Source organism: Thunnus maccoyii, chromosome 9 (assembly GCF_910596095.1).
Source record: "Thunnus maccoyii chromosome 9, fThuMac1.1, whole genome shotgun sequence".
Classification (NCBI taxonomy): Eukaryota; Metazoa; Chordata; class Actinopteri; order Scombriformes; family Scombridae; genus Thunnus; species Thunnus maccoyii.
In genome coordinates, this window is record NC_056541.1 from 16,633,070 (window position 1) to 16,659,711 (window position 26,642).

Sequence of the window (26,642 nt, forward strand, 5' to 3'; positions counted from 1 at the left end):
GAGGACTGTTGGTCAGGACAAAAGATTACATTTGAGGATGTCAACCTGGTTTTGGGAAACAGTGACCGACATTTTTCACCTGACATTTTATATACCCAACAACTTATCGAGAAAATAATCAGATTAATCATCCGATTAATCGATAATGAAAATAATCCTTAGTTGCAGCCTTATTAGCAGCCCTAGATGAAATGGACAAAATTAGACATCTACTCCAACCCTGCCTCATTTATACCATTTGATGCTCAACAGGCACTGCCCCTTACAAAAGACCATAAAAAAGTCAAAACACTTTTTCTTAAATCCCATCACAAATCACCTTTTTATTGCTCATCTAAACGTCCCTCATTCCCTCTTCCTAAACCGCTGAAACACCCACCCTTTACTCTCAGTTTCCATGAATAATAACCATGAAAAGTAATTAGTATTCATGTTAAATGTGATCTACTGTATTTCACATACAGCCATTCTTTATAAATCAACCAGCAGTTACACTACATGTAACAAATAAGACTTCATGTTTTCGGCTGTTTCCAACAGATGGACCGACAGGCAAAGACAAAATGGGGCAGTCAGCCATCCAACGCAGCAGGCAGCAGGTCCCCCGAGTTCAGCGACTCAGAAAAACAACACTATTGATCACATACAGTTCAGGCTGCTGCCAGACAGACTGACACCATGGCCAAGTTAGACTGCAGGGAGCAGCTTTCTCTCAAGTCCATTTTCATTCCACAGCTCCCTCTACAAATGTGAGAGAACTAGACTCTTGTCTTATCTGCTCGCTGCACTTTATCCTGTTTTGTGATATCTATTAAGAGGGAGTTTGCCATTTTAAGTCAGTGTTTTAATTCAGTAAAGAGTTCTCATGTTCTCGTCCTGACATTTTGAGGGATCTCCGATTTGAAAGGGACATTTACACTAAACAACACATTCTTTCACAGCCTCTTGAGAAGCGGAGCATGGGGTCAAAACCCTCAGTAAGGCCACAGCTGGGTTAGGATGGATGGAAGAGCACAAACACGGCATTGTGCGTGTTCTTGAGTCATCTCTTCATCTCTTGGATAAGCTAAAGGCAAAGAGTAAAGTCCAATACATACAGCATTATGCTCCAACAAGATGGCTGTCACTCATATTCAAGACCTGATGGTGGGACATTGATTTATATTCTTCTATGACGCTTAAGTAGAGTAAAAGACTTCTCGAGGATCACAGATGATAAAAACATCTTTACAATCAGCTGAGACACAGATTTAAATGAGTCTTGTTCTGAAAAGTTTTTTTTCCACCCCAAACACCCTTATAGCTAAACATAAACGAGTTTTCAAGTTTCTAGTGTTATGATGGATGGGAAGTAAGCTGTGTACTGCATAAGGGCTTAAGGGCACTATCCACAGATACTGGAATGGTTCACTGCTGTGTCATCTGCCAAGACTTCAATTAAATTACTGCAGTATAATAATGCACCTACAGCTTCTTTTCTCTCTCTGAGCTCCGACTAAGAGCATCACTAACTCCCTCAGGCAATTTAGATTAAAGACACACATCAATATGACCGCCACCTAACTGCTGCATGCAGCACTTTCCCCAAAAGGGTGCAGCAGTGATTCGTTAAGGACACATTTTTATATGAAGAACACATTTTCCGCAGTACAGGGATTATACAGAAACTGATGTCTAAGGAGGCATTACGGACACTTCAGATTGACAGCCCAAGATGGAATAAATTATTGCTGCTGTTCTGTTCAAAACCTGCAAACAAATACCAACAGAGTCATAGAAACAGCAGCATTAATTATTAAGTTTTCTATAAAAAGGTGAAACCAGATTAATTTCCTCCAATCCTCTTCCACAACGTTCTGAATATTTTATACAATAAACGGTCTTATAATTTCCTTCTTTTATTTAGTGTATCCTCTTCATAATTGATGCTCCAATTAACAAATTTGCCTGGAAGGGTCTTCAAAAACAAGTGTTCACCTGTCAAATCTCTTCTGTGAAACTGGACTTCACTTCCTTCTTGAAAACAGTAGCATTCAAATCAGTTATTTACCAAACTAACACCACTGTAATATGCGTGATCATTAACCAACTCCATTTGATAAGCAGTCCGCTTCCTTTCCACCGGTTCGTTAGTCTCGACGGAGCCAACCGTAGCCTCCGAGATAAATCTCACATCACTGATTTTAAACAAGCTAACAGGGTAGCTGTCCAGTGTGGCGACAAAAGCCCACAGCCACAAACTCATGTCACTCCTCGCTTTGTTTGTCACCAACGGTCACTGAGAAATCTGTCAGTTGTTTAGTTGCATCCACTTGAGGGATAATGGCTCTGCGCCAAAGAGACCTCAGCTGTGTTTGCAATGTTAGCAATGTTTAATCCCTCTTTTTTTTTTTTTTTTTTTTTAACAATAAGGTCCGGTAGCACAGCTGCTACTCAAAACTAAAAGGTTTTGCTTTGTACTGACACTGACCAGCTTGTCATTAACGAGGGGCTGCTCTCACTCTTCAGGACACCCTCAAACACCAGTCAGTTGTCATTAGCTAACTATTACTGGAAGAACTGTCACAACTAACAATGACATTCAGTCAATGACACGCATCATGTTGTCAGGTTAGACAAGTCAGACCAGAGGCATTTAAAAAAAAAAAAAAAAAAAATGCCTCGACCAAATGTCAGGAACTGTCACTCAATGGAAACAATGTCTCAGTCTCTTACATGTCGTGCACACCAACAATCCTATTATTATGTAATTAGGACAGGAATGTGAGTACTTTGAATAATTTGAGCCAATGTAAACACCACATGCAAAAACGTCTATTTGGGGTAAACAAAATATTTCATGTTTAGTTGTATTATATAGTACTAATCTCAGGTTTGACCAAATTTTGCAAGGCAGTTTGCAATTTTTAGGATTCATGTCCAAAAGATATCAGCTTTTAAACTTTTTAATTTCCTTATTTAGACATTTTTGGAGCCGTCTTAGTTATTAGAAGACTTTTGATCTCTGCTCTTGGAAGCTTTTATTGATAATTTGTTTTCTTTTTTATTGATATATCTGATAACATTTGAACCCACCAAGTGATTCAATTCTTAATAGATCTTTGAGATTCTTGAAATAAATTTAAGACTGATTTTCAAAAGTCTGTATTAAAATGATTGTGCATGCACCCAGACAGTTGAAGGTTATGCTGCAATATCATCGAACACATGCATATTCCTGTTGGCCGAGTAGCACAGTCAGCTAAAACTTGTTTCTTCTGCCTTCCCCTCTCTGCCACTCCACACTGGGTACATCTAAAATAGTGTAGAATAATCCTCCTTATTTATTAACTTCTGTCGGAAAAAGGCAGTGTGTTGATGCGGTCGCAGAGGTGTGTATCCTTCCTACTGCTGGGAAACCACTTCCTGAGCAGTCCGGTAAAGAATAAGCCTTTGTAAAATCAGCAGACCAGAAAAAAAAACTTCACAGAGGAGTAAAATCCACTGCGAGCGTATCCAGGGTTATACCTGTTTATCCAATTTAGCTGCACACAGATGACCTCTGACCTCTTAGCACAGCTCAGATCACAGGACCCTGCATGTGATGACTAACGGTTTATTCCGACCATTTTGTCTTTTTAAAAAAAATTCGTCTAAACTATTTCGTCAGCTTACTTTTTAAAAATGGAAATGATCTGTGCTGTCTGGCCAACTTTTGCCATGGTCTAGAGGACACATGAACAAAGACCGACTTCATCCTCCGAGATGAATAGAAGCAGAAAATGTCACCATATTTTCCTGACGTGAACTGTTGGTCACTTTTTCCAGGAACTGTCACTGCAGCGTGTCCTTTAATACAGTGAATCTTTAATAAAGATCATGCTAGTTTTCATCTCACATCATTTGATTGAAATAAATTGGTTGTACCTCCACCGAAACACATCTCTTTCAGCAGAGTCTCTTCTCTGGATGTGTTCAGCACAAACTCATCAAAGCAGGGGTCAGCTGAAGGGTGGAAAGTCCTCAGAGACTCGGTGGCCTTCTGGATTCTGAAAACATACATGTAAAAGACATAAAATGATGAAACTGGTCTCACCCTGGCCTGAAGGCTGATCTTGATTGGTGAACAGCAGCATAAATGTACTTTTGAGATCTCGTTATAAATCAACAACCAACACGTTCAAAACATAATTTCAAAGCTTTAAACAGCTCTGGTTGACAATTTGAGCTTTTCATTTTTACTTCAGTACTGAAAAATATCTTAAATATGGACAGAGATTCAGAGGTCTGGACCAGACAAAATACAAACAACACAAATAACTTCAGAGTATTATTGCAACCCTGAAAATGTGTTTCTTCAATTATATGAGGTATGGTCCACCATCATATTTCTCATCAATCTTGTACTCTGGGGTCTTTCAGGTATTTGTACCTATATTTATATTGTCTTTCATAAGTAAAAAACAGGATTAAAAATCAAGACCTTGTCAGGAGAGAACTGTACCGGCCACAGTATCATGTTCTTGAGAGTGAAAATGTGCCCTGATTATCCAAAGCTGCTAATGGAGATCAGTTAGTCAGCTTAGAGCAGAAGAAACACCAACACACAGCGTTGTCTGGACACAGTCTTTCCTTAAATGCCCTTGAGTTTGATAAGCTCTGTGCACGTGGCTTTGTATATTTTAACACCTGACACACTCTAGTTACCCAAACACATAATCAGATTGATGCTCTCAATGCTAAAATAAAACAGACTGAGTGCCACTTGTGAAATCCGCTGGGAAGCAGTAAGCATTGCTAATGATGAGCTGTATGTATGTGGACAAAACAAATGAGTCATGACAGACTTCAGTCTGGAGCTTGTAAAATAATCACATTTAGCTTCTGTAATTTGTAAATTAATTTTCATCTGATGATCATTACTAAGCTGCTTAATTATTAACTTGACAGTTTACTGCAGTTTATGTTCAGGATTTCAGTGGGTGAAAGCTGTGAACAACATTACTGTCAGGCCTGGCTCAGCTTCTTGTTAATAGGTTCAAAACAACAGTGATATACAGGATCACTGCTTGGCTATTCCACAGGCAAATTATTGTGATGCTTAGGTTTTGTGTTTAAAATGATCTATGGGTAATGTTATTGTTGACCTCAGACCAACATCTCAACTGACAACCTTTTAGTATTAGGATGTAGAAGCTAAATCCATTTTTATTCACATAAATATTTGTATTTTGTACTGTATAGTTTTGTTTTTCACAATAAGGCGTCTCAGTTACACATCGATGCCACCACTTTGCTTTCATTTGTTTTTTTCTGACAAAAAATAAGCAGATTTGTGATATGAGAACTAAATATCTTTTTATTTTGGTTGTTATTGTCGTATAGTTTAAACATTGTTGCTCTAAGGTCTTAAATACATGATACAATTTTCTGAACTTTTCAGTCTGTTCCCTCTGAATGAAAGAACATGTTGATCTGCTTGGTCATCATATCCACGTTAATAATTATGACTCAAAATTTCTTTTGTTACCAAGTATTCATCCTCAAAGTACTATCACATTATGTCTTGAGTCAAAATATAATAAATGATTCTGTCAATCCCACCCAGGTGTACCTGACATGCAGCTGCTTTGCAGTCTGTACGAAGCAGGACTGATCCGTCTCTTTCAGAACCTCCTGAGCGTAGCCCACCAGACCACTGTTCTCCAGCATGCCCTGGTACTCCTCCACCTGGAAAATGTTTTAAATGTTTTGTTATTTCAAATCATTAAACCAGAGGCTTTATACTGAACAGTAATTTTGAAAATAAAACATAAAAAAAAGCTAACAGTATAGTAAGTAAAGGAAGTGTGCATTTCTGTAGAAGACAGTCATTACAAATTAAATTCTGTCTTTTCACTGCACGAACATACCTGGGACCTGAGTTGGTCCAGGCGTCGGTTACGGGACTGTTCGATGGATCTCAACATCTCTGATTTCCTCTCCTGCAGCGTCTCAAACAGACGCTCAAAGTGCTCGTTGGCTCGACGCTCTGCTAGCTGGCCGTTTTCCTTTAAGAAGTAGGAGTATTTATTTTCAATGTGTAAAAAAAAAAAAAAAAAAAAAAAATCATACCCTCCCTAAATGCATGTGTACAATACAAGATATTGTTTTCAGCAACAGCGCATCATCATTATCACGTAGTTGACAATCTTATAAAAATATTGAACTGTTTTTTATACAACTACAGTTAATCAATGTTATGGTGATTTTGTTGTATTCAGCTTGTGGTTTGACACCAGCTGGAGTTAAATGAACACAGTTATCAGTTTTTGGACAGAAATCATCAAAGATTAATGAACCAAATGTCTTAAACAAGGGATAACATAACAGACATCACACACATCAAAGTAAAGGGGGAACATGATGGATGATCTGATCTTGATGATGTCTGCTGCACACCTGTGTTTAATCTGGTCACTGCCTTGATTGTCTTGTATACAAAGTGCCTTTTTTTTTTTCTCTAAACGCTTCAGCCATGACACATCAACAACGCGTCAGCCATGATATTCTAATAAAATGTGCAGCTCTACAGTCATTGTTGGCTTTGATGGCGCAACAGCTTTTTCCACTTTTGAACTAAAAGGAGGAACAACCTCAGAGGCCGAAACTCAGACATGTGCAATAGAAACCAGTAAGCAAATCCTGTATTTCCTTGTTTGTATGGTTTGCATACTGTTTGTTTAATGACCTTCCTTATACACAAAGTTTTTCCTCAACTTAACAAAATGGTTTCACTGTACACGCACACATATTTATAAATACTATATAAATATGTGTTTTATTTGAGAAATACCCATCTACAGATATAACAACTGAGCTATTATTCAAGAGACTACAAAAGTGTGATTTCTCATTTTCTCATATGGTTATATTTTAAGATATTTTAATATAATTTATGTGCTCCTCTTAGTGAGAGGGTGACTTTGTGGTCAGAATGGGATCCTCTCCAGCTTGGGGGTCAAAGTGGTAAAAGCAAATAAAGATGATACTTACAAAATAAAACATTTAACAAGTGGTGTTAAGAAATGCTAAAGTCATTTTGCTTGACATTAAACCAATAAGTTAAATGTACGGAATGTGAACTGGACAGTAAAAATTTATTTCATACTCGGGGATTAAAACAAAAACACAGGAGGGGAAAAGGACAATAAAAGAAGATTTGATGAATAAATAAAAAAAATCTGCAGAGTGTGTTATAAAAAAGTTTGGCAGCAGAATGAAAAAAGATGTTGGAGTTGCAGCAGCATGAGTCAGCTCTCTTACCTCGGTCTGATTGATGAGCAGCTCAAGATCGGTAATCTGAGTCCTGACCTGGTCCTCTTTGCTGATGAGGTAATGGATACTTTTGGCCAGCTTCTCCTGGTGAGAGAGAAGATCAGCAGCAAATAGAGTGGGTTTTATAAAGATCTTAAAACACTGACGCATGTACTCACACAGCAGTGAGACAGGAAACCGAGTCACTGAGGGGATATCTGCCCTTAAATGTGTAAAAACGACAAGGTATAGACAGAGATTTATCAATTTGTATGAGTGATTGTGGGTTCATTCCCAAGCATCAGCATCAGATCTCACACGAGTCAACGTTTTCCTGTCATCTCACAGCATATAGGACTGCAGCTGCAAGTATTTCCTTATGAAAACATCTGTGTGTCCTGTATGACGCAATGTGAGAGCATGTTTCAGTATGTGCAGGATGTCCAGCAGCATTCAATATACCAAACAATGTCACGTACAATGATATGACAATGCATTACAGTTCATCACAGCAACTGAAACCTGAGTTACTTCCTGGCTAATGAAGGGTTCCTGGGCCGCTGAGGACATCCGATACGCCCTTCTACCATTTGAAAATACAATGTACACAAGATCATGAGGAACAAATGGTCTCATTGAATATTAAAAGCACCTCAATGTTAACACACCCACAGACCAGCCAAGTGAATTTCACACAGATACTGCCTCAACTTGCTGAGCAACCTGCCACCAGGTTGGAGTTCATACCTACAAGATGAAATTACTGTTCGATGTACAGTATTTTACATATTTCACAACCTTTTCTGTTCAAAGTTTGATGTTTTTTGTGTTGCCTGGCACTAAAAACACAATCTCCTGCCATTTTTTGTCTTCACAATAGCGAAAACAAACCACTCAAACTGATTGAAAGGAATTCCACAAAAATCAGATGACCACACGCGAGGCCAATTAGTTTTAAGCCCGTCAGGCAGCCTGAGTTTCAGTTTCCAAACAAACAAAGGGATTGGTATCTGCGGTCGGGTACATGCCAACACAGGTACAGATCAGACATTAATATTACACAAGGAGATGAAAGATTCAGGCACCAGTCAGTGAGTGGTCAACAAAAAAATAAGCCGGCTCTTAATGTTTTTTTATTAAATACTTAAGCTTAATGAGCCAACACTAATCCCACTGAAGAGGAAGATATTACTCATCAAAAAAAAAGGCTTTCAGGCAATGAAATGCAGATCTGTAAATCTAGTGACACCAGGTTGACCTACGAAGAATCAACCAGCCTCGAAGAATTTGAGAAACTTTAAAAAGAGGTTTAGCATGACGGTCAAAATGCATTTTCTTGCAGCTATATAAAAACATGTTGCACTATAGAAATTCATTGGGAAAGGAAAACGCCTTGTAAAGTATTAAACTTTAAAACTTACCGAATATCTGCACAAAATTGTAGTTACAAGTAATTTTAGTATAAAATATAAAAAGGCTGTGGGCTCTTTGCTTGGGCTTGACTCCATTTCAAGCTTTTGTTAAGTGTGCCATTGTGTGCAGGCTCAGTTTAATCCTTGTTATCATAAGTCAGTATTGTGCAAAGCTCCAAATACTCATTTGTCACTGCAGATAGCACCAAAGCAAATTCTAGTGTATTCAACAGACGACACCCCCCCCGACCCCCCCCGTGAACGCACAAGTAGCCAAAATCATTTTCTCTGAAACAGTAACAGTGTCTAAATGTGGCACCTTGAGGATCTTGTAGGCACTGCTCATGGATGTGACTTTGTGGTTGGCGTGGGATCCTCCCAGCTTGCAGAGGTGACACACGGGTCGTTTGCAGACTTCACAGTACATGTTCACTTTCTCCATCTCGTGCTCGGGACACATCAGCACCTGGGATATTTAACAGAGCAAGAAAAATTATACACTGCGTTGTTTGACAGCGCAGATTACTACATGTTGTGTTCAGTGATCAAAAACTAGCTGAAGTGAGAGAGGAACATGACCTATACTTCTTGCATCTAGACAGCTCTTTTAGCCATTTCCTGAAGTGTCTTAAAATAGGAAGCTAAATTTAGCTCATTTTTTACAGCCACAAAAGTTAGTTGTTTGATGAGAGGAAGGCAAAGTGAGATATATTGACAAAGCTTAAAACCCAATATCAACATGTAAAGTTCAGTTGGAGGTACAACTTGAGTATTACGAGATCAATAAGTCATCAGATGGTCAAGATGGCTGGAATTCCAATCAATTCAGCAGCCACAGGAGAAGATGCAGAGAAGATTGACACATTAAATTGAAATGTTTATGATTGAATGTTCATAGTTTACATCATATTTAGTCAAATGTCCCAACCTTAATTTGAATAATTAGTGGGTCAACCACCATGAATGAGACATTCACGACCATCAATTAATGATCAACAAAGACTCAGAGGAATCAAAAAGTGACAGACTTTCATTGACGACATCAGACTCCATATCAAACATTTCAAAACCATTCAACCTTTTAAAGACTGACCAATGATTAATCTATACAGGCTACTGTTTGTCCTTGACTCGTGCAACATCTTATCTCCTGAGAGGTGTTCATAGTCCAGCTGAAAAAACGATTTTGTTTGGGGGTAGAAACATAAATACAGAAAAAAGAAAATACATTATTCTACAGGGAGTAACTGTACTTGCCTTGGGCCTAAAGTTTGTGGTGGGGCCGACGTACTCGTGCTGGGCTTTGGGCGTGCCCCAGGGGTGGTGCAGCTTGAAGCATTCGTTACAGTAGCTAGCCTTGCAGTCCATGCAGCTCTTGGTAGCCTCCTGCTGCTGCGGAGGCTTACAGATGTTACACATGATGGCGACGGCTGCGCGGGCCGCCTGGCGGTAGCGCTCCACGATGCTCTCCAGGGTGAAGTTACGGAAGAGCATGCTGATGCCGCGCTCGCCCAGGTCGATGTCATGCTGGCAGCCCGGGCATGCGATAGTGGTGACCCGGGGAGTCACAGATCCTCTGCGCCACCCCGGGGATGAGATGGAGCCTAGAGGAGGGAGACAGGCTGAAGTCAGAAAAGATCATGTGTACTATAGAGTCATAGCCTTCGGGTCACCCAGTTTCAAATGTTGCCGAGGCCCTACATGTGAACAAAACATGTCTGTTAACTTCCAATTATGCTGAAGGAATAGTTTCCAAGAGAATAAAATATGGCCAGGAAAAATGTATAGCCTTGTTTGTGTTCGACAGATTCTGGGCCGACTTACACAAAAGCCACATTACATCATTTCCTGACACGCCAAGTATGATTTTATGGCAAAAATGACCACTTGAAATTTTGATTTGAAATTTGACAAATCGAGCCTTCACAAATAGGGCCTCAGCATGTCTCCTCCCTTTGTGCTTTATTTCCATGATGACCACTTCTAGACATGGATGTATGTAGCAAAACCACAATACAGGCAAAATATCAAGCAGCTTGTCATTCAGGGAGGGAAAAGGGTCGAGGAAGAGAGACCATCCAAGAGTACTGGGGCAGATTGCGGGAGTGATGAGAGAGAGTCATGAGGAAGATGGCGTCCTTGGAGCTTATGGAGAACATACCGTCTCTATGAGAAATCCATTTGAAGTCACTCAACATTTACTACAAGAATTAGGAGCATTTACAAGTGCTGATAATGATCTGGACAAAGGAAACAATTCAAATTTTCTAATAATGAGTGATCAAGAAAAAAAAATGAAATGGCACAACAGCATTTTTACATCAAATAGTGTAACTGAATTACACTGAGTAAAGTGCAACTTAAAACGTTTTAAATTAAAAAAATTTCAAGCAGCTGAACTTGAATATCACATGTCCAGTTCAATGCATCAACACTTATCTCCAGATAACACGATTCCTCTTAAAGCAACACTGCTTTCAAGAGTTTCTCACAATATGGTGCTTGTTACTGATGCAGCAGCATCATAACAAGTCAGCGACACAGTAACATGAGGTGGAAACAAAAAGGAACTGTTACACAAGGTCACATCACAGACGCAAGCAGTGGGGACGGCCAAACACTGTCACCACACACACACACACGTAAATAAAGCCAGCAAGTCACTACACGGCAAAAATAAATGACAAGAATATTGCTTCACGTTTTTGGGGGACAGGGGAAGTGAGGAGTGCTGGATTTATCTCAGTTTGCAAGCCAGTATTTCCGCTTCGTTTCCGAGGACCTGAAAATTAAATCAAACACTCCTCAGGTAAGTGAAACACGGGGAAACAACTTCAAAAAAAAACAGCACTTTGAAAAAAAGGTGCAGCTTGAGGGAAAAGCGGTGGCAGGACAGTATAACATATAAACGTGTATGTGATACGTGTAGCCAATGTGCATGCCGTGTGATCCAGTGATGTGAGCGGAAGTGGCGACTGACAGTGCAGGTACGGTTTACTACCTAGAGGTGAAAATCTGTGAAATGATCTGACTACGAACTGAACTACTGAGCTTTGTTTAACACTCGACAGCTACTCCTGCAAATCCATATGATAAAAGAAGGTGAAATTAACATTGTGGTGTGACATCATGATGAAGAACCGAGTGTGATGATGTTGATGAGGGTGATATGGTTTTTGTTAAGATAAATAAAATTAATTGGATGAAAGCAGAGATCTGGCATAAAGCGTTGATACTGAAATTAATGGATGACACATAAGACCGGTTTCTAACCCTGCAGATGCGGTGCGTGCATGTGAGCGTACATTCGTGTGCGTATCATGTTGGGACACTGCTCAGTGGCCGGCATATTTTTGGTCAGGACAGCAGGTGTGCGCCAACGAGAGAGGCAGACAGGAGATGCCTGCAGCAAAGTGTGTGTGTGTTGATGTGCTGATCTGCTGAGGGAGGCAGAGTCGAAGGCAGAAACTGACGAGTCACTGCAGAGCTGCTACGCTCTGGTTGTGCAAAAAAGGGGCTTGGTTTTTTTGTTGTTTTTTTTTCTTCCCTCCCCACAAATCTGCGGCCACAGTTTTGACGTTTGAACAGATTTAGCATTTTAATGTTTCAATCAGTCACGACAAAGACAGTCAGTGCGTGACAGGGAGGGATTTGTATGACTGTAATTCGTGTTTAATCTAAGAATTAAAAGGAAAATCCAAAAAAATATTGTCTCATTTCCTATTCAAATAAAAACTGAATTGAATACATTTTCAGTAAGGCTGAAAAAAACACTTTAGGTTTAAATTTAAATAGGGTTTCAAGGTAGCTCCCATTTTTGTCTGTTCTTTGAGGAAATTAGTATAGAGGCCATTTCTTAAGATAATAATTCTCTTCTGTGCTTAAAATACAGAAGAAACATTTTCTCTTAAAAACATCCACTGAGCACGTCAAATATCTGAATTCGTTGGCCAAATCTGACAAAAGAAAAAAATGAGTTTTCAGTCTTGTTTTTTTTGGCTGGCAACATGACATATCTCACTTCATCATTCCCAAAATGATTAGCAGCTCGGCTGAAACAGGTTTGTGTTTTTAGTGCAGATAAACTGTTTCTCAAGTCCTGATGTTTGTCAAGTCAAGCATAAACAGAAGCCTAAAGGCGCACAGATATCAGTCAGAAAATGCGAGTTAAGAATCTAAGCAAGCCCGAACATATTGTAGGTTTTCCCTCAGTATGTGTGTGTGTGTTTAAAATCAGAGAACGACAGAGCCCTACAGTTCTCCGTCTCAAGAAAGCTGCTTTTCTTACCACCATGTTTTACGAAATGAATGCAAAGCTTAGCAAGTGTACAGACACACACACACACACACACACACAAAAAACACCAGAGCGTCAGGGGCATACACACACATTCCAGTTCCTCTCTAACTCCTAGGAAACATCCTCACCCCTTTCGAGCCAATTTTGGCTCTTTTCAATTTCTCTTTGTCACTTGCCAGCCTCCCGTTGAGGTTTCTATCTTCCTATAAATTGAATTTCTCCTGCTTCGCTCCATGTTGCTTCTCTTTTAGTTGGCCTCCTTGTGTGCTGACTCATCACCACTTCCAGCTTTTCTCTGTTCTCTTTCCTTTAATTTCCCTTTTTTTTCCCTTTAACAAAATTAAACACCAAAAATTTGGAAGAGATTACGGAGAATAATAATAACCTGAAGCATTTTGCCTCTTTCTAGGCATCATTTTTGTCATCTTTCTTGTAATCTGGATTCATCTTATGCTCAGTGGACATTTTTAAGTGGCCTTTTGAGCTCGACTGTTGTAACCCAGCTGCAGTAAGTGTCTAACAGAGGTAAACTAAATGACGTTCTTTACAAAAACAAACTGCAGGGACTGTAGTAGTGTGAGTTTGTATGGTAGTGTTGACAAGGCTAAAATAGATTAAGTAGAGAAAAAGTAGAACCAAACTAGGGTTTCACAGGGGTTCTAGTAACACTGTACTCACTACTACAGCTACTCAATACACGGAGGCCGCGTCTACCTCGACTTCCAAACGACCTTCGCACTGTGGCTGCAAGCAATGAACAAAGAAGTGAGGTGAGACCAACAAGTAAAATGAAACAATACATAATGTGAAGTGTTTTTAAACATCATGACATTTGAAGAAACAAAAACCAACTCAACAGTAAACTGAAGGAAAACTTGTAGTTAAAAAAAAAAAAAAGAAAATAAAAATCTGGTTATGCAGTTCAGAGTGAAATACAAAACAGAGCGTTTAAAATATACATACAGGATGTGAACAGTAATTTAAGTACAATTAACTCTTGAATTGTGCACTTATGGTCTTTATTGGAGCACAAATCCATGCAACTTATGTTTGTGAAGCATCTTTTCAGGACCAAACAAATGCTTTGGTAAACCACATCACTGTAATGCGAGTATACTCGTCAGACATGTTTTACCAGGCTCTGGTTTACCATTTGCATGAAGGGAATAGTTTGACATTTTAGGAATTATGCTTAATCATTTCCTTGCAGAGAGTTAGTTACTACTCTTGTGTCTGTAGCTAAATATTGAGTTACAGCCAGCAGCCAGTTAGCTTAGCTTAGCACCAAGCCAAAGTAGGGGGAAACTGCTAGCCTGGATCTGTCTAAAGGTTAAAAAAGAAAAAGAAATGCCTACAAACCACTCTAAAGCTCACTAACTCACATGTTATTTCTTGTTTGCTTTTTTTTTTTTTTTAAATTAAGTATAGTGTATCAATTTATCAGGGCGCAGCAACTTACCAGAATCTCCATTGTTCGCCTGGTACACTTATGACCACAAGACCTCAGGGCAACTTGTCATTTTAACTTTTTTTTTTAACAGATAAAACTAACTAGATACAACATATTAATTTCTGAGCTTTACAGGCACCGATAGGCAGATTTTATTACCTTTAGATAAATCCAGGCTAGCAGTTTCCCTCCATTTCCTGTCTTTACGCTAAGCTAAGCTAACCGGCTACTGGTCATGAGACTGTTATCAATCTTCTCATATAACTCTTGGCAAGAAAACAAATAAACATATGTCTCAAAATGTTGAACTACTCCTTTACGATCACTTACACTCTAACTTCATAGTGCACCTGTCAAGAGTTAGCTGTCGAACATACTTTAAATGCATCATGCTGTTTGAGCCCCGGTGACATAAAAAGAAGATGAGGATAAGAACAGTGCTAATGAAGTTTATTAACCGCCTTCCTCTGTCCCAGCACAGCAAGGCCTGTCCAAGCTGCACTCTGATAAATATAGCCAAGTCTTTTCTTTCTCTGCCTTCACCTAATCCCTTATTCATTCCTTACAGGCTGGTTGCGTCACCATGACTATCAATGATCTGATCTCCCCGTGTTGAAGGCGGTGTGCAGAATTAGTCGGTTGTTCTGTTTGAGAGGTAATGTGCTCATAACGTCCTTCAAGGTTTTCTTAATATTCTTAACACACAGAGAATTTGTGTTTTGTAATCGGGTGATTAAATGCACTTAACACGGGGACAACCTTACTGAATAATCCCCAAGGGAATTCCAGTTGTATACAAGCTGTGAATACTTCACATTAACCTAATGAATTTACAGTTCCTTGATATACGACACTGCTCAATTACCTGAAATCACATTTTCAAATCATTTAACATATCGTACAAGAATTCACCATTAGTCAGAGAATATACAGTGAGGGAAGAGTTGAGTGGTTTTCAGCATGCAGTGAGATTTGTTTATCCAAAAGTAGGATTTGGTTATTTCCTGCGTTAACATATGCAATCCTGGCTGTGAAGAATAAGCTCATTCAGGTTGAAGAGGGGGGACTGAATGAGGGATACTGTGTCCGAGAGCCTGGTCTCAGCAATTTTGAACCACGGCTGAATAGCGTTCCCAAAAAGTTGTTCACCTCTCTGTGCCCCTAGGATCGTTTCAGATCTGGTGCTCTGCTAAGGCTCTCTGTGCTGCTCCGAGGACACTTGTCATTTCAGCTGAATGGATACTACTTAACGCCAGCTGTCACTCAACTTCATACAGGGAACACTAGTTAAACATACATTTAGTCTATTTAACACCATCTTGACTCACAAGGAAATCACTTATTGTGTCCCAGTTCCATACTACATGTGTACTGTATGTACATAGTCAATATGTACTATATACAGTAGCCTTTATGGTGCAACCTTTTAATCAGTTAGTATACAAGAAATCAACGTACTTAACCATTTACCAACAAGAAATTATACAATACTTGATCGCTGGATGTCGATCAAGCTACAAATTTAGAAAGCCACTGCCAATTAAATGTGAAAAAGACACAAAGAAATGTTTTCAAAAAATTCAGTAGTTCAATAGTTATTTTGAGGTTTTCCTGAAGCTGTGTCAGCACCACCCACGATTAACTTCTCAGCAGTCAGCAGCTCCTCCGTTGTGTTTGTGCATTAGTGCACATAAACAGTAACACTCAAATCAAGCATTTTTCTGTATGTGCGTATACTGACTGATTTGATTATTCTTTATTTTGTCACTTTTACATTGTGAATGACCAACATACTCAAAGCCTGCTAAGAATAAATGTGTAGTATGGAACTGAGACACAGTTACTGAAAATGTGTGAGTGTTTATCTTCAACAGGAAACCTATAAGAGCACATAGGATCATAAGTAAAAACTTCTAATGCCATTAATATTGTGTCTATTAATATCCCCTCTGCCAAGTCCTGTGTTGTGTCCCAATTCCATACTAATAGAATAGAATTAGTATGTAGACACAGCTCTAGTCTTGTCAAGAAGAGTGGACAATCGCACAAATGAGGCGACGTCTTGATGGCAGTGGCGTGTAGTCCAGAGCTTTCAGGAGGCAGAGAGGCAGCCTGGTGCCCCTCCAGGCTGTTCTCAGGGCTTAGACATTGGCCTGATCAAGCTTGGCTGCAGCAGCGCCATGTGTTAAGCTGTGAACTTCTAAATGTTGTGACAAGGTAATATAGCTACCTGCACCCCACCCCCCCCCCCCCCCCCTCCCCCCGACCCTCCAGCTCAGCGTTGTTCTAAGAATCATGTGTTTTTAACCCCCCACAGTGACACTAAAGGTGGCTTTTTTTTTTCTTGGGGCAGCTTCAGGTTGCGTCCGACACAAATCAGATCCACAGTGAGGTTAAACCCGTGGGAAGACATTCTGAGGTAATCTGAAAGAGGCTTATTTCGGTTAATCAAGACTGGTGGTGAGTCTGTCCGTTGGGAAAAGGAAAGTTCTGTTATGCTTATGGCTTCAGAGACCTAGGCACCAATTTATAGATTATGTACACATGGCGAAACACTTTGAGCATTTGCTTACTAAGTCTCAAATTACCACTCTCTTTTTCAAGTGGATTTTATTTGTCCATCTCATGTACATTCACATATTTTTATGTTCATTTCATGTCTTTTTTTTGATGTGAAGCACTTTGAGCTGCATTTTCTTTCATTGTCATTGTATTTCAGTCTAAGGAGTGCATTTATGGAAGAGCTGTAGTGAGGAACTGAAAACATGGTAAACGCTCAGTAAGTTAAAAAAATGTTTAAAAATAACTTAATGACTTTAGTGGTGAAATGAATGATCAGAAAGAAACATTGGCATAGAAGGACAGGGTGCAGGATATGTTATTAGTTGTTTTGTATTGTTTTGAGGTCAAATTCGATGTGTTGTTAAAAGGTTGAGCATTATAAGCTGTAGCTTCAGCCTGCACCTTTTTTGGACTGCACAAAATCTTTTGTGTTATTGTGTTGTTTTCAACTGTGGTATCTGAGTATCTGTATGTGTGTACATGAATTTGTATATTTATACACATCTTAATTATTTCTGTTAATGATTGCAGACCAAAATAACTTTCACTTTCAAAGGAGCTTACAGTTGCGCTTTGTTGACTCGTGTGTACATTACACACACACACACATACGCCTGTATATCCAATAAAAAAGGTTGAGTGAAAATGATAGCTACTCTTCTCTCTGTTCCTAAAAACAATTTTCTAATGAATACATGAGCCCTTGCATGATTGAAGGGGATGTTTGGTGCCCCTGGGCCATTGGAAGCAGACAGTGAGGACAATTAGGGCTTGAGAGAGCTTGTCAACATTTCTTTTCTCGTGGTAGACAAAAACTACAGTATGTCAAGTTCCTCTGCTGTCTCTTTAACGAGGCCTGAAAAAGCAGACGGGATTATAAGGAAGAAGTGATGACTGACTGACGATGTTACGGCAGAGCGAGAAAATTATTAAAATCACTTTACGTTTGTTCTAGTTTATCTAGGACAAGAGGAGGGGCGACGTCTGCGCCACACTAAAACCCACATATCATACAATAATGCTTGGCCCATTTTTTTGTCTTGGTTTCTATAGGCTTATTCTCTTATTTACATGGGTTCAAGAAATCCTCTTCTTAGTGGCTACTACCCTTTTTGTTTGTTATGACAGAGAATATGGCCTTTAGTGCACATATTTCCTTATTTGAGAGCAAGGATTTGCTTTCTTTTTAAGCCTTATGTCCTTTTCTATAGAGGTTTATCACAGGCTGCAGCCATTGAAACCTGTTGAATGCAGCTACTTTGATGACAGCAGAAGTAAAAGTGAAGCTAAGTGAATCTGGATGAAGGTCATGTAACAGGAAGTCGGCTTTACTGATAGAAAAACTCATATCGCCTTTGGAGGCAATCACAAATGGCCTAAGATGCACTTGATACTTGCATTTCCTGCATTTCCAGCAGCTGATTATTAGCTTCCATCAGCTCACGTAACAAATCACTTCATCACCGCCCCGCCCCACGACAGCATGAGCAGCACGAGCCTCAATACGCTGCTGCTAATTGCTTTTAACATTGGAGATATGAGAGGATGCGTCGCAGAGATCCACTTTTCAGCACTCATAAAAGCAACACACACATCTTGGTGTTCATTACATCTCCAGATAACATTAATAGTTTTGATTCCTTACCCCGAGACCCACCTGATCGCACAAGCCTGTCTAGCCTCTCCATGGAGGGGGAGGGCACCCTGGACCTGGGGCTACCCGGCAGGGAGCACTCGGAGCCGGCATCAAAGGAGTCCTCATGATTGAGCATCAGCAGCTCTCTGACACACTTGTGGCAGACGCTGTGCTGGCAGGGCAGGATCAGAGGGTGGGTGAAGAGCTCCTTGCAGATCGGGCAGATCAGCTCCCTCTCGATGTTTTTGATCGGGACCTGGAGACACGGAGACATTAACTTATAACAACGTCTAACAGGGGATGAGGGCGACTTTTAGAAAACAGAAGATCAGAGACGATCAGTCTGAAATGTGTTTGGCAACAGGATACAGCTTTCTTTGATTCTCAGAACAATAACCTGTTATTAGGATATTTCAAGGGCAGCTAAAATGGGCCTATTGTCTTCACTTTAAGTTGTCAAAACAACATTTTGCTGTGAAATGGGAATACTTATGTGTAATTAGATTATTTCTATATACTTTCAACTTTTAGCTGGTATACACAGAGACACTTTCTTTTCATTCTCTTTTTATCCTCTTGGGATTTATACATTTATATTGCTTTTAAAGGGAATTTTTAGATATACATCTCTATCCTTTCTGCTATTGCACTGCTGTGGGCTGGAAGGAACAGCATTTCGTTTTGTGTATGCCAAGAAAATGACAATAAACTAAAGGTTGTAGATAAATAGATAGATAAACAGATAGATAGATAGATAGATAGATAGATAGATAGATCCACTGCTGTGACAATAACAACCAGCCATGATGTCTTTACCATGTTTCTGTTGCATTACATAAGACAGGATTAAGCCCAGCTAAATATAGACAAACACTGAAATACGCGATTCCACGTTATAACATTTTCACACGTTTAAAAACTGTTTCTACAAAGCTCCAGCCTGAAAACCGCTCCTCTTCATCAAGAGATTGATCAGCTCATTTATTTCAGGTGTTGTGATAAAACTCTTCATCCTCCTGCTTCTGTCTGAACACACTTTATTTTAAGGACAAACGCCTCCGCAACAGGCGTTAAAAGACGAGAAGGATATAGGGAGCTTAAACAAGACGAAGGCAAATAAAGCTTGTTGAAAGCTAATTGTTTCATAAAACTTATGAGTCACTGAATCAATAATGAATGGGACACGTCTAGCTCTGCTGATGAAGTTTCCTACAATGTCCGGTCTCTTTACATGCAGAGACGCTACAGGCTGTGAAACAATGACGACTCCACATCGACAAAAACACACGTTTTTCAATCATCTTCCAAACACTAGAAACCCGCTCCTGTCCCTCACTTACCGCTGTTGTGCTGCTGCGCCGCATCTCTGCAGACATGATGAGGCAGAAATTGACGCCTGCGTGTGCGAGTTAAAACACCTTTTGTAATTTCTGTTCGGGCTAAAAACAACTTGTCGGACGCGAGTTGGAGATGCCGACAGCGCCGGCTGAGTGAATTTAAATGGAGTGACGCTGCTGTGGTGAATCAGCAGCCAATTCACTGCTGCAGTGTGTGCAGGCGGAGACAGACACAGAGGGGGTGGGAGGGAGGGGGGTGGAGAGAGAGGGGGGAGGGTGAGAGCGAGCGAGAGAGAGAGAGAGAGAGAGAGAGAGAGAGAGAGAGAGAGAGAGAGAGAGAGAGAGAGAGGAGGTGGTGGAGGAGGAGGAGGAGAAGGAGGAGGAAGGGTCTCCATAGGAACTGTTGCCTTCATGTACTTCTTCTTTGTTGATTTTTTTAGAGGCGGTTTGCATCCCAAAACGTTGCATTACTGCCGTCTACTGGATTGAAAATAAGACCCAATTCTCTAAATAATAAATAATCTAAATCATTATATATTAAATAAATAAATACATAAAGTTCTTCCCCATCCCTCATCCCATCCTCTAATGTAACTTGTAGGCTCTGAGAGGAGCTAAAAGCCTCTCTCACCATCAGCTGCACTTCCTTCTCCAGTAATTTCCACAATATTCAAAAACTCGCTGCATAAACAACTATCTCTATTCTCTCGGATTTCCTTTCTACCTCAGCGGCACAGTTAACCACCATGGCCAGAAATGCAAAGAACTTAAAGGTGCAGTGTGTAGCATAATTTAGTGGCATCTAGCGGCTAAATACCCCTCCCTCTCCCCTTCCAAATGTGTAGGAGAACCTACGCTAGCCGCAAAACTCACGCAAAACTCGAAAGGCCCTCTCTAGAGCCAGTGTTTGTTTTGTCCTTTCTAGGCTACTGTAGAAACATGGCGGTGTAACATGGCGGTCTCCATGGAGGAGGACCTGCCACCTATGTAGATATAAAGGGCTTATGCTAAGCTAATGAAAAACACAACAATTCTTATTTTCATGTGATTATACACAAATTAAAACATACTTATGAATATTATATTCAATTTCTGCTAAGTCTGTTCCGCTAGATGCCACTAAATTATACACACTGCACCTTTAATCTTCTCCTTATAAAAACAATATTTATTACTTACTTATGAATCTTTTTATTCCTAGCTGCTTCCTCGTGTCATGTAAGCCTTCTCTTGGACCTGATCCTCAGAACTTCTTCCATCTCTTTCTTTCTCCGGTCATGCCTCATGACTCCCCCCACATTGATTACATTTGGGTTCTTTTCCACAGTTTCTTCTGCTGCACTTCTCATGTCCACATTTACCACATATCCCCAAAGCTGTGTCCAAATTTCCAACAACATCGCCACTAAACAGGTTTGGGAACAAAAAGCCTTACTGGATAACTGATATGATCTAAGAATACTTTGTCAGGCAAGATGTCTGTGCATTGCACTCACAAGAACAAGTGTTAAACTCGTGGTGGGACTATAGGGGAAAAGTAAAAGCAGATCATCAAAGTTTTAGGATTCATTCTCTGAGTTTATTACGTGCCAAAACATCCAGTTGATGATGAGATAATTTACTGGAAAAGAGAAACTTTGGATCTGCTGGTGATGCTAGTGGAAAAGTCAGGGGATTACCAAAGTTATTAGGATTCACCTTCTGGCCACCATGAATGTTTGTACAAAATGTTATGGCAATCCATCCAGTGGTTGTTGAAATATTTCAGTCTGGACCAGTTTTGTGAAATGACCAACCAGGAGACAACATTTCCATCCCTATAGCCACGCAACTAGTACAGCTAAAAACCAGACTAAGCCTACAATATAGGCTACATCGAGCATTTACTATTACCAAAATGAAGAATGGAAAATAAAATAAAAAAGGTACTAAATACAATATAAACCAACATAAATAGTATGTAACTATTAAGTTATTGAGACAAAAAAATGTCACAAAGTGAGGAGACAATAAGATGCAATAAAAATTAAGTAGGCCACAAAAAATTAGCCATGTTAGCAGCATGAAATCCGGTAATTAAACTTGTAGCAGCAAAGCGCGGCTAAAAGAGGGTTAACAGTATGACTGACTTGTTGTTGATTGATTGTTTCAGTCTGCTGAGAACAATGACTGAAGAATATGTGTCCACATATCGGTAGTCAAAATTTCTCAAGTTCCACACACAATCTTGGTCATTATTTATATAAAATAACCTACAGTAAGTGACTGTGGGCTACTGTTGCTCACATAACATGTCTATACTTTATAAAACGGGCTGAAGTTAATGATCCATGAAAGGGGCTCATTTGAGCTACAACCTCTGTTCACTTTACAGGCTCTACTAATGTGCAGGTCTCTTGTATGACGGCAGGGAATTTATGACCTGCTAATTACTTGCTGCAGTGCCACTGAATGGCTATAGTTCATTTTATAGTACATGTGGGCACTAGCAGGTCAGCCCGACAATGTTTTAGTTAAAGAGCAAATGGATGATGTATGAACTTTTGGTAGTATTGAAAGGGAGCTGTAAGTCTCGAGTAAATAACGTGTATATAGAAAACATTGTGCAGCAGCACAGAGTGAAGAAGATGAAATGTTTGAATTAATCTACTGGCCAAAATGCACAGTCACTGAAGGCACTGCAGGCCACGTTGGGACTGTGGAGTCCTTCACTTTTCCGAACCCATAATTCAAACCTTTCCAGCAGCATTTGTTGGCAGCAGACAATGCAGGCAGTTTCAGTGAGTACTGTGTAACTCCCTACTGGAGACAATCAGATTCGATACATCCTGCCATATTTTTTGCAACAGTAAAATACTTTTACTGAAATGTCCTGTGCGTGCAGCCTGTAGGGACCCAAAGGACCCATGAGGACTGTGAAAAAATCATCCAGATGGCAGCATGAAACTACACATGATTTTGGAGATGTGAGATCTACTTTTAATTTATGGAACAAAGGGCTCCTGAAAATTTCAGCATTGCCTTTTTCTGGCCATAAAACAAAACATCATGAAGGTGGACTGTAGATTTTGGTTGTTAATACTAATTTAAGATGATAAAAAAAAGAGGTTCAACAGCCTTTCACGCTGCCACTAGAAATTTAAGCTTGTCACTCTGTAGAACAATTAGTATGTGTCCACACACAGTGACTGAAATGGATACTTGAGGGCACATAATGTCCTCACTGTCTCTTGTTCCGTGTTTTGTATCATGAAACGTGCTGTAGCCTTCATAGAGCCTCTCACACAGGAACATATAAATTATTAATTTTGCTTTCAGACCTGATGATTCTGAGATTTTTTGAGATATGAGTTAACCCTTTCATCCATTTAGCAACATAGGTCTGATTTAAAACACATCACTGAATACTGTGAGCATGCCAGCGAGTCAATCGAGTGCCATATACAATCTGCGTCTCTATTGCATCATATAAAACACACACACACACACACACGCACACACACTGCATGCATGGTTGAGTGTCAGAGACTGTATGAAGAGGAGAGATGCTGGCTGTGAACCCCCCCCCCCCTCCCATATCTCTATGCAGACACACCTCAGTAACCCGGTGCCCTGTCTCACCACACAGCTGCTGCCAAGTGTCCCACATACTGACAGGAGTCTGTGCCCTGCCTGCAGCACCATCGAACTACAACACACTCCGTGACTGAAGCCTCTAATTAACCTCTTTATGTTCACGATTTTTTCCTCTAAGAATAGAGGAGAGGCCCTGAAGCCACAAAGGCTTGGCATAGCATAGAATAGAGTAGAAGAGAACAGCATATGTGTGTCTACTAAATTAATACAACAGCAGATAGCCTATTAACACCTCAAACAACGTGGTCGCATATAATGTGAATAATGTATGTCAGCACTTAATATATAGGAATAACACCTGAAATGATGTTTCAGGAATAGAACAGAATAAATTAGAATAGAGTATGTGTAGGCTCAGTTAATAAAGGAGGGTCTATTTATATTTTAGATCAGATTACACTATTAGAATAGAGAAGTTATAGTAGTGCATCAGTACTTAATATGATATAACATACTATAATATATCAATTTTCAGTAGAAAATAAGAGAATAGAAATAATAGCTGTGGCTCTGTCTACTAACTATTACAACTAATAGAACAGAATTGGGCTGATTTATAGCTTCCTCAGATCATTAGAGGTAATATAGAAAGGTGAGTAGATAAGTATTGTGGAGGCATATCAGTATACTTCATATCTATAACCCAATATAATACTGTCCATCAATGGTTAATTCAACTGAATAGCAGTGGTGTGATCAGAATGGCAGACACACACCTGAAATCATGTTACAGAAATAGAATATAATAGAACATATTTTTTTAGACAGAGGTCTGGGTTTGTCAGCATCCTTCTCCATCCTCTGACAGCCCTGCAGGCCGGCGCTGCTGCTGCTGCTGCTGCCGCTGCCGGAGCATGATGACAGACATCCCGCTGCTGTCATGAGGTCCGTAAATCATCCGGATGAGACTCACCTCGCCCCGCTCGATCCGCTCAACGATGCTGGCGAACTCCGTCATATCCTCAGAGTCCGACATGGCTACAGATGAGGATGATGATGGCGGTGGTGATCGATATGTATAGCGAGCAGCCAGGGTGCACGGTAATATTAACAAAATATTAGGGAGAAAAAAAAGACTGCAGCTGCAGCTTTTAAAGGAAACAGGATCAAAAAGCTTCACAGGGGAGGTGAGATAACGTCAAAAGAGAAAAGCCGCTCCTCCGACCGCATCCTCATCACCATCCTCTCCCTCCCTCTCCGTACAGGCTTATGAGTGTCCGTGCAGTCTACGGTACATGCGCCGGCTGCGAGAAGCCAATTTTATTTTAGTTTGCCTCATCTTGGAGGGAAACCCCGCCCTCGCCTCTCCGATACTGTACCATCTCCCTGCTTCTCTCTACATCATCCCTCAGCGGCGATGTCTCGCCTCACAGAGCTCTTTGTATCCTCCTGCTCTGACATTTATCAACCCGAAAAGAATGACTTCCGTTTTTTTTTTTTAATTCTCCCATCAATCACTAGAATATAATCGTAATCTGTGTCTGAAGATTAAAGAGGCGCAGTGGGGGGTCTTAAATCTGTTGTGCCGCATTCAGTCAAGTTGGGCATTTACGCATAGCTTGCAGCGCGCTCATGTGTGCATATGTTTGCTTTATATGCGCTCATTTCTGCTCATTGCGACCCAAATATGTGACTGCATCTCTCTGGTGTTTCAGTGTGCTTCTCTGCTGTTGGGAGGAGTTGTTCTAACGCTTCATGAATGTGACAGACTCAAATAGAGACCCGTTTCATGCATGAGCCGGAATGTGAGGCGACTGTGAGGCCGGATTAAGTTTGCGCTTTAATTTTTCTGGCAATGCCACTTGTTCCGCGTCACCAGATGGCCTCACGGCTTCATGCAAACATATTCCACCCCATTGAGCATGTGGTGGGGGGACAAACGGGCAGTCTGTCCTGACGGAGCAAACTGTGCATGAAAAAACTAATAGGCCAACTCAGCAACTGACCAGTGTTTCCAAAAGCTCTCCAGCACTCAGACGATCAGGATTACACGGTTTACAACATGGTTTACAACACTGCTATCATGTTTCCATCATGTCTGTGATGAGGAATCTCAAAATGGACATTTTATTAACTTGAAATTGGGATAGAATTTACCACTTTTCAATAAAGGCACCATAATCAAAGGGTTTCTAAGTTGTAAGTAATGACTTTATAAAGGGTTAATACCTCATTAACTAAAGCTTTATATATTATTAGTGTAGTATTATTACTTTTACAAGTATTTCGCCATGAACCAAATTATTGGACAATTAATGTCTGCACCAAATTTAATGGCATTCAAAGTTGTCGAGACATTTTACTCCAAAACTACAAATGTCAACCTCGTGGTGGCGCTGTAGAGCAAAAGTAAGGGGATCATCAAAGTGATTCAGATTAATTGTTCGGGAACCATGAATGTTTGTACAAAATGATTCATCCGGTAGATGTTGAGATATTCTCTTGGATTGTGCTTCAGATTCTGCAGCTCTTTTCCAGAGGTGGTTGAACAGTTCACTCCAGAGGTTTTTCAGGTGAATTGAAGACAACATTTTAACAACCTGGTAACACAAAAGTTGTTCCCATTAATAGCTTGTAACTGATCAATAAAACATTAGTAAACAGACTATTAAGCCTTTATAAAGTCAATTACAACTCATAACCCCTTTATGAAGGTTGCCTCATTAGAAAGTGGTACCATTTAGGCTCACTAGTCAAATAGAGCATCTACACTGGTAATTTCCAGCCTTTAATGACCATTTTAATAGACTCCTGAGGCAAAGATGAGCCCTCAAGTGTAATATCTGTGGAAATGACACTTGACTGACCCGTTAAAAGCCACACAACTGAGCCACAGTGCTATCCGCTTGACTGAATAATCAATAGAACACATTGATTATTGTGTTTTACTAAGTATAATTGATTCAGGTTAAATAACTACAGAGAATACAGCTGTTATATAAGCATATATAAGGCCACCCAGGGGCCTGTGGATCATTAGAGATGAGTCATTCATATCACATGAGAGAAACATGCTGTGCTTGTATACTTGTGT

The 26,642-nt window shown here is 40.1% G+C and overlaps 1 protein-coding gene across 4 annotated transcripts in view; it reads right to left on the minus strand.

Moving 5' to 3' along the window:
* Positions 1-20,209, minus strand: part of trim36 (tripartite motif containing 36) — a 29,045-nt gene extending 8,836 nt beyond the window's left edge. Inside the window, exons 1-9 of one of the 4 annotated variants that reach the window (XM_042421023.1) lie at positions 19,976-20,209; positions 18,657-18,891; positions 11,389-11,469; positions 9,945-10,291; positions 9,007-9,153; positions 7,285-7,380; positions 5,892-6,029; positions 5,594-5,709; positions 3,907-4,028 (exon numbers count right to left, since the gene is read on the minus strand). In XM_042421023.1, the coding sequence (XP_042276957.1) occupies positions 3,907-4,028; positions 5,594-5,709; positions 5,892-6,029; positions 7,285-7,380; positions 9,007-9,153; positions 9,945-10,291; positions 11,389-11,469; positions 18,657-18,891; positions 19,976-20,011 (1,318 nt within the window). In that variant the 5' untranslated portion in view covers positions 20,012-20,209. Of the gene's footprint in view, positions 1-3,906; positions 4,029-5,593; positions 5,710-5,891; positions 6,030-7,284; positions 7,381-9,006; positions 9,154-9,944; positions 10,292-11,388; positions 11,470-13,665; positions 13,846-18,644; positions 18,892-19,975 lie in introns of those variants that run through there. The other 3 variants (XM_042421020.1, XM_042421021.1, XM_042421022.1) reach the window with 3 other exon arrangements.
* Positions 20,210-26,642: the final 6,433 nt, after the last annotated feature.